The sequence below is a fragment of the Primulina eburnea genome, chromosome 12, assembly GCF_022965805.1.
Source record: "Primulina eburnea isolate SZY01 chromosome 12, ASM2296580v1, whole genome shotgun sequence".
Classification (NCBI taxonomy): Eukaryota; Viridiplantae; Streptophyta; class Magnoliopsida; order Lamiales; family Gesneriaceae; genus Primulina; species Primulina eburnea.
The window spans coordinates 4,664,203-4,673,504 of record NC_133112.1 but is presented as its reverse complement, the minus strand read 5'-3'; the positions used below and the strand labels follow the sequence as shown (position 1 = coordinate 4,673,504).

The window sequence follows — 9,302 nt, the reverse complement described above, 5'->3', positions numbered from 1 at the left end:
AGAAATAATAATCTATAATGTATTATCAAATGTGAAATCCTTACAATGTTAAAAGGACATGAAGATATTTAATTTTATAATTATTTTCTAATTTTATAAAAAATCTCTTTAAATCACTTTATAGTTTATATATTAAAAAAATCTAAATAAAATCTTCGTTTTAAATCGAACCATTTTTCTAAATGAAAATAATTTTATGTTGATTATTTAGTATTATTTGATCAAATTAAAAATAATAATAACGCATGCAACGTATGTGCATCTTTTACTAGTAATAATAAATATTTACTCTTATTTTGTCTTAAACCCCATTTTCCATGATTCATATGTTCTAAGTTTTTATGTACGAATTTATTTTAATAGTGAGTTTTACCATTTATTAAAGTTGCTTATGCTAGAGTAAATAACTGATATCTTTGTCTGTTTTTCACTTAGATTTTCTCATTTTCAACTTTCCACCTTTGTTCAATCAAGTTTACGATGAGAAACTGAATTACTAGTATAGATTCGCACTAGAGATCTAAAAGAAATTTGCGTCGAGAGTTAATCGTCATAATTTCATAAATTCGGTGATAGGGCGACCCGTGCCTTGTCAAAAAGAGGAAGGGGGTGACCGAAATTTTTTTGTGCAAGTGAGAGAAAAAAATTTGGTGAACAAAAACTTGTAGGTAAAAGTGATGTATATAATTCAACTACTAATTACACATATATAAAGTTTATTCATAATCCGATCAAAAAGTTCCTTTATCATTATAATGTTTTTGATTATTCAAAAACTCTTATGTAAGTATTTTTAGCTCTTGAAAATATCATCTATAAAATTATTATCAATTTTTGATAATACAATATATACATATACTATTTTATTAAGTTTGAGATATTTAGAGTAACTAACTTTGTTTTATGGTCTGTTTTAATAATTATATATATTAATAAAATGTTAAAATTTTATTGTAAGTTCTATGTACATCAGCGGAAGAGTCATTGTTTTTGGGAGGTTTAGGTTTATAGGTTCAATTCTCACTTAAGTAAATCTTTTATTCTTTTAATTTTCAATTTATTTTTTATTTTATATATCAAATTACATTGTAGTCTCTCACTATTTCTTATAATTATAAATTTATCCTCATTTAAATATAAAAAAATATTACACAAATACGCAACGCGTGCATCGGTGTACTAGTATATATAAAGACACTCGTTTGTAGATATCAAACAACTTTATTTTCTTTCATTGCAAATCAATCGCTTTAACTCATTTTCTCATCTCTTTTCTTATACATCAAAAATAGCTAGAACATACTAGTCCAAATGATTTATCGAAGAAACATTGTTGTATGAACTAAGACACTCGATTTTTAATGAATTTGAATTACATTAGAAAAGGTCAGCCCTTTTTCAATAGCCTTGTGATGTTTAACTTTTAAATACAAGTCAAAACTAAATAAACGTGTAACTTTAAAAAGTAAAATTTGTTAATAAAAAAAGTAATATAAAATAATTTGTTTGTTTCTATGTCCGATTGCTAATTTTTTTTGAAAATAGCTAAATTATCGTACTGAATATTTAAACAATTCTATTTATTCGATATTTCTTGTTAAAACATGCACGTAAGATTACTAATATAAACCGAAATTAAATATTTGTATCTTTATATATTTTTAAATATATATATATATATATATATATATATAACACTAAGTGTTCGTGTATGCATATATAGAGTCAAAAGTTGCGACCCTTTTGCTTCGATTGTTGTCAAAACAATAAATAAAAAAACTTCAGACCACTGATTTCAAGAAAATGAATCTGTGCAGCTAAGTGGCATTCAAGCGGGATTTCGACATTTAAGTTGACCCATGGAGGCAATGATCCGCCGGCTACTTGGAAGATCTTCGTTGATAGCCCTCCTCCTCCCTTTTGTCGGCCTCGTGTCTTTCGGCGCGTTCATTTGGACGCGCCGCCTGGAATCTGCAGTTTCTGTGAGTTTCCGATTTCCTACAGTGGTTCGGTTGACCCTTTTTCATCGGTTTGTTTGCTAACATTAATTCTCGGAGGCTATTCTGTTATGCGTTCTTGTTTAGGTGATGTTTTTAGTTTAAGCGGCGCCGTTTGGCTTGTTCGGTTGGTAATTCTGGTACTTTCTCGATTAATGGTAAAAAATAAATGATAGTTATTAATTAAATGATAGCTGAAATTGGTTTGGTTTACTGTTTACCGACTCGAATTATGAAAAATTACTATTTTTATTTCTAAAGTGGTACTTTTAAGTCTATTCATGGATCGGGTCGACTTTTCTCATATTATATTATTTGATTTTAATGGTTTTACCTTACCAATTTTGGGCTTAAAATATATCTTGGTTAGTATAATGGTATAGAACGAATTAGTAATGAGGCCATTTTGGATGCAAAATTGGCGGGAGCAATTGAGTTTATGTTTCTTGTTTCGGTTTGTTCTAAAAATGTTTATTTTTCTAAGGGGAAATTGCAATTTTAGTACGTTTGATGTGCAATGGTGGTCGTTTGTATTGGAAATTTAATTTTAATCTTAGCTGCCATATTTTGACTTCTTTTTTTTTTTTGCTGCAATTTTGTTATTTTTTCCAATATGACATTGATGCGGCGTTAACATGATGTGAGTACGAGATTGATGTGTGAAATGCCATATCAGCACTTCTGTCAATGAGAAACAACTGAAAATTATCAAAAATTGAAAGATATAAGACTGAGACCGTAACTTGACAACATTGATTATTCATATTACGAAAAAACAAACATAATAAATTAAAAATTATTTTTAGAAAAATTGTAGACGATTGAACAGGATTTAAAATGGGAGTGGAAAATTTTATCGTCAACGTACGATGAATTATTGGAGCTTCAAGTTCCGATAAACAAGGTCTCGGTTTCAAGTCTTGTGAATGGAGGAATTGATAAAGCTTTCACGTAACCGGTCATTTCCATCTTCATTTTTAAAATCATTTGGAAGTGGCGACCATTTTTTCTTTCAATCTTGTGGGATTTTTTCTTCTTTGAACATACATATGACCAGCAAAAAATCAATTTTTGTAGTATATTAAAAAATTTAAATAGAAGTAAAAATATCAAAACATAGCGTTTGTTAGAAACCAGTGTCGTCTTGGCGATGACGGATAGTCCATCTTACATCGCGGTCTCAAATTTTGGACGAAATCTTGGTTCCAAACGCTCCTAAGCTAAAAAAAGGAAGAAGAAACCATTGCCACTTGTAGAGAATGCAAAAGATATAGTTGTCTAAACTTGAACATGATTTCATCATATGCTTGTGTATTCCTTCACAAATCTACCATTCAAACAAAGGCTAAATCATTTTCATATTTTGTTTAATATCTCCTCTTGCAGGTCATGACTGGAATCCCTCAGAAACCAGTATTAACCACGAATCGTGCTCCCGAAACACTTCAAATCCATCCCAAGATCATAGAAATACCACTGAATTGTTCACCTGGTACCTTGCCTCGAATCTGCCCTGCCAATTATTACCCTTCCAAAGTTCTGTCAGAAAACGACGACCTTAACTTAAGCCCACCGCCTGCTTGTCCTGATTACTTCCGTTGGATTCACGATGATTTGTGGCCATGGAGGGAGACTGGAATCACTAAAGAAGCGGTGATGAGTGCCAGTCGAACAGCAAATTTCCGATTGGTGATATTAAACGGGAAAGCATACGTGGAAACATATACAAAGTCGTTTCAAAGTAGAGATACATTTACTCTTTGGGGGATCTTGCAATTGTTAAGGAAGTTCCCTGGAAAAGTCCCGGATTTGGAGTTGATGTTTGATTGCGTAGACTGGCCGGTCATCAGGAAAGACACTTTCCACGAGCCCAATTATAAATCTCCACCACCATTGTTCAGATACTGTGGCGACGATGCCACATATGATATCGTGTTTCCAGATTGGTCGTTCTGGGGATGGTAAGTTTGTATTTCCTTGGAGTACTTATAATAATCTTGATTATAGAGTATACAGTGTGACTAAAGCACGGGTGGAGTTATAGACTAGATTTGGTTGTTTAGGCCGGAGATAAATATAAAACCGTGGGACAATTTGTCCAAAGATATCAAAGAAGGAAACATGCGGACTAGATGGAAGGATAGGGAACCACATGCTTACTGGAAGGGAAATCCATCCGTTGCTGCCACCAGGATGGATTTGCTCAAGTGTAATGTTTCAGATAAACAAGATTGGAACGCTCGTGTATATGCGCAGGTGAAGTTTCATTTTCACTTGGACTTTTACTTCAAGAATGGATCAAATTATATTTGTTTTGAATCATTAGAAGCTCCGTTTTGAGCTGTGAAGGCGAAATCGAGCGTTAGGATAGGAAACAATTATATGAAATGATAAGATTAACAATCTCTTGACGATATGTCTTTCCTGAGCGGAATAAAGAATTTTGACAAGAAATCTACCCAAAAACTTTGAAAGAAGCCGCGACTTGGTGTAATTTGAAGTTCAGAACATACATTTTTTTAAAGAAGTTCGCGATATTGTTGGATTTTTAAATTTGAAGGGTGGCTGTACTGCACCATAATTGCTGAGTCCACCCCGCCACTGACGTTAAGGTTTTCAAGGGCACGGTCCTTCCTCGTTGACAGCCATTGACATTTGACAGGGAAAATGTTAGAACACTGAAGCAATTACTCTAAATAAATTTGCAGGATTGGAAACAAGAACAAGAGCACGGTTACAAGCAATCAGACTTGGCCAGCCAATGCATTCACAGGTGAGACGGATGAACTCTTTATTTATGGTTCGTTTTTCCCCAGTATCAGAACTGCAGCTTATTTTCACATGGGAATGTGATTTTATTACGGACCTTTTTCCTATAAACTTCTTCATTTGCTTACTTCATCATGCGATATACACAGATACAAAATTTACATTGAAGGGTCAGCATGGTCCGTGAGCGAGAAATACATTCTAGCTTGCAATTCTGTGACGTTACTCGTAAAGCCTCATTACTACGATTTTTTCACTAGAAACTTGATGCCATTGCAACATTACTGGCCGATTAAGGAGGACGATAAGTGTAGATCGATTAAATATGCAGTTGACCGTGGAAATAGCCATAAACAAGAGGTATACCCGTTCCCACTCCTACGTTTCAAATTTTCAATTTCCCCTGCTGGGATGAAATCTAGAGTTTGAGCTGCTTTACGAGCAAAAAAATTTGAGTTCTTGCATTGTCCCTGGTATTATCACCTCCTCTTGATCGGAATTCGAACCCAGTCTTTGAATCTTTCATAATCTGGAAAACAGGCTCAAGACATTGGCAAGACTGCAAGCAAATTCATTCTAGAGGAACTAAAGATGGATTACGTCTACGATTACATGTTTCATCTCTTGAACGAGTATGCTAAGCTTTTGACCTACAAGCCTGCGGTCCCTGAGAAAGCGGTCGAACTCTGTTCAGAATCAATGGCTTGCCATGCACAAGGATTGGAGAAGAAATTCATGACCGATTCTCTGGTTAAAGACCGTAGCTATTCGAATCCATGCGACATGCCTCCACCGTACGATCCTGCGACCCTTCGTTCAGTTGTTGAGAAAAAACAGAAGAATATACAACAAGTAGAAGCGTGGGAGCAACAATTTTGGAGGACTCAGGATAAACAGATGTAGGATTGATCATCAATAAAAAACCTTGCCTTCTTTTTTTCAACTTTTGGCTGTTTTTCATTGTATGAGTCGATATACAATTTGATTATACGTACCATAGTTGCTGTTTAGGAAAAAAAAGAAAGAAAGGATACGAGTTGCAATTGGAGGATAGATTTTGCAAATTTTATATTATTATCTAAATGTCTTCTTTCTTTGTTGAGATTTGTTTTCTTCTTGTGGTTTCGGAGACAAATTTATCTTGGTTAACAAAGTATTTTATTGAGTATTATTTATTTATTTCAGAGTGAGTCTCATGTGAGACTGTCTCACGGATCCTAATCTGTGAGACGGGTCAACCTTACTCATATTCACAATAAAAAATAATACTCTTAGCATAAAAATTAATAATTTTTCATGGATGACCCAAATAAGATATCCGTCTCACAAATATGACTCGTAAGACCGTCTCACACAAGTTTTTGCCTTTATTTCATTGTGTATAAGCTAAAATTGGTTTTCTATTTTCATGAGATAGATGGATAAGAAGTAATTAATCTATTTTTCAAATAAAAAATAGAAGTAAAAGCACTGGAATATTTATTATATCTTCTTCAAAAAAAATTATAACTTTTTAAGGTACTGAATAAGTGAGTTCAAACTTGATTGCATTACGTGAAACCATTTTCTTTTAAATGTATAATACGATATTATACATGTTTCGGAAGTATTACCATATATGGAAAGCAATGAAAATGCCTAGGATATTAGATTTTATCGATTATTTCATTGATAGCAAAAACTTATGTGAGACGATCTCACGGGTCGTATTTTGTGAGACAGATATCTTATTTGGATCATCCATGAAAAAATATTATTTTTTATGCTAAAAATATTACTTTTTATTTGAATATCGGTAGGGTTGACCCGTTTCACATATAAAAATTCGTGAGATCGTCTCACAAGAGAACTACTCTTCATGATAATAGTAAAGTTATATTCCAAATCCATGAATTTGAAATCTATAAATCAAAATACAATCTAAATAAATTCGAACTCACGGTATTCTTTGATATTTTTACCACTCCATTGGACTCCGATTATCTCTTGAAGACACTGCGTGGAGATCTGCTAAGAGACTACTTTTGGCGGCCTCAATGACTAAAACTACGTGCCCACACAAATCTATTCTATTTTATTAAGGGTGAAGACATGATAATAACCATTTAAGAAAGACACCAAATTTTTTTCTCGACTTTACCCATATATGATATTAATATTACACTTTTTTTGTTTTTTTGTTTTAATTTCATTACACACTTTTATTTTTTTTTTATTGCAAAAAATCAAATAGCAATTTAGGCCCTCTATAATTTGTCAAATTTCACTTTAGTCCATCAATAATTATAAAAAAGATTGTACACAGACGTATCGACCATCGCGTGTGCAAAGTAACTAGTTTGAATTAATTCACCCTCGTCTCTCTACGACTCTTCCATATACATTATACCTATCCTCTTTCGTGTAGAATTCTTTTTTCCTTTTTAAGGATCATTAAAAAAAATTGATAATTTTGAACCGTATAGAATAACACAATTACTTTATTCTTTAATTAAAAAAGAGAAATTATTTTTTTTTTGATCTTATAACTTACACGTTTTTCATTTCAAATTATTACGCTTTTGTTATGTAATTTTAATTTTTTTCACAAGATTACTCAATGTGTATATTGTATAATGCAAAAACTATTGAGAGACGGTCTCATACGTCAATTTTGTGATACATATATTTTATTTGGGTAATAAATGAAAAAAATTACTTTTTATATCAAAAGTATTTTATTTTATTGTAAATATGAGCAGAATTGATATATCTCGTGTCTAAGACCGTCTCACAAAAAATGCACTCATTCATTGTGTAATAGCTTGAATTTAGTCCAAGGGATTAGATAAATGGTAATTTGAAATTAATTAGGGGCGAACTTTCTATTTTTTAATACAACTTTTTAACATATAATGCAAATATAATGGACGATTATCTTTTTCTTCATTTGTACCTCGGTCACAGTATAGATGTTATAAATATGAAAAAGATGTCACATTTATATATTTAATAAAAACAAAAATTTGTATGAGACTTTCTCATGGATCGTATTTTATTAGACATATATCTTATTTGGATTATTTATGAAAAAATATTATTTTTTATTGTGAACATCTGTATGATTTACCGTATCACAGATAAAGATTCATAATATGGACTCACAAGAGACTTACTCTTTAATAAAAGCAAGACAAAGAATAATGAAACAAGCAAGCGCACATGTATCAAGTCTGTCTTAAATTGGATAAGCTTTGTGAAACGTGGGTGAGTCAAATTTTGGGTGTTGTTTATATAAAATGATCGATCGATCATCTTATTATAAAATAAAAAAATTTTGATGGATCTTATATATTTTGTTTTCAAGTCAATGATCACCCGATCATCTTATACAAAATAAAAATCGAGAGCAAATTTCTCGGAGTAGCATAAACTGACCCATGACATATGTTGCGCGTCTTACTTTATTATGATATATTTCCAATAACTCCAAATAAAATTAGAACATAGATTAAATAATCATTATAATTTATTATTACAATGGAAACGATCCTAAAATGCCTTAATGATACATCCAACTGTTTGTACAAAATCAGGTCGATGTAATGGATTCTATTAAGTTTCCAACTTAATTTTATTTGTTGAACATTATTTAACAATTCAGTGTCACTAAGAGCATCTCCAATCTTTACATCAAAATAGCATTTCACACCATTTTGGTGCAATGGCATCTCTCCAATGGAGTTGCGCTATTTTAAAATAACACAACTCCATTTCTCCTTTGCGCCAAATTTGGAGCAGAGGGGGAGCCTCTCCGTCAAATATAGCTGTTGGGATCGGTTAGGGGGATCATCGTTGAGCTATAATAGCTCGGTTCTTGAAATATTGAACACCGATGAATTAAATCGAGTTTGGTTTGAAACCAAGCGGAAAACACTCGAAATAATCCTTCGTAGAAACCGAATAAATATTTTGTAAACCATTTAAGATATATGCAAGTTGAATGAGTAAAAAGATTTTCGGTTGAAGCATTTTATCAAACACTTGGTATGCAATATTTGGGTATTTGAAGAAGACATAAAATACTTCAACAATGCATCTATAAAAACAGTGAAAATGATAAATAAATGCAATAAACAAATAGACACGAATTTGTTTATGGATGTTCGGAGATTTCAACACTCCTACGTCACCCCTTCTTCTCCTTGAGAAGGATTAACTAGAAGACTTTGATTTATACAACACCTTGTACAAACCCATTCAGCTAGGACTTACACCACTGCCTAAACTGAACTCCTAGCACTCAAGATTGTAGGCAACACCTCACAATCAGCATATTGTTTAATGTCTTATATGCAAAGACTACATACACAAGTTTTACGTCTTTGTTCAAGACTCACTCAACTAATCTTTGAAGTTCAACTCTCTTGTATATGTGTGAGTGATTGTGTGTGAGGAATTTATCCTTTACAGTGTACATCTCAAATGTATCCTCACACAAGGGTTTGTGCTCTCAACTAGCTGATTTCTTCATGCTAACTGCCCATGCTTTGAATT

General features: G+C 32.4%; 1 protein-coding gene across 1 annotated transcript; it reads left to right on the top strand.

Annotated features, from left to right (window-relative positions):
* The first annotated feature begins 1,730 nt into the window (after positions 1-1,730).
* LOC140806997 (uncharacterized) lies at positions 1,731-5,795 on the top strand. The gene is made up of 6 exons (XM_073163628.1): positions 1,731-1,982; positions 3,384-3,958; positions 4,061-4,253; positions 4,706-4,770; positions 4,916-5,126; positions 5,307-5,795. Exons 1-6 carry the CDS (start codon positions 1,860-1,862, stop codon positions 5,667-5,669), a joined length of 1,530 nt encoding a protein of 509 aa, XP_073019729.1. The 5' UTR covers positions 1,731-1,859; the 3' UTR covers positions 5,670-5,795.
* Positions 5,796-9,302: the final 3,507 nt, after the last annotated feature.

What these genes read in the sequence shown, in the direction of transcription:
- LOC140806997 (XM_073163628.1), top strand. Translation starts at nt 1,860, where the DNA reads ATGGAGGCAATGATCCGCCGGCTACTTGGAAGATCTTCGTTGATAGCC. An exon ending in GCCAGCCAATGCATTCACAG is followed by an intron (nt 4,771 to 4,915) that starts GTGAGACGGATG and finishes CGATATACACAG; the next exon opens with ATACAAAATTTACATTGAAG. An exon ending in GAAATAGCCATAAACAAGAG is followed by an intron (nt 5,127 to 5,306) that starts GTATACCCGTTC and finishes TCTGGAAAACAG; the next exon opens with GCTCAAGACATTGGCAAGAC.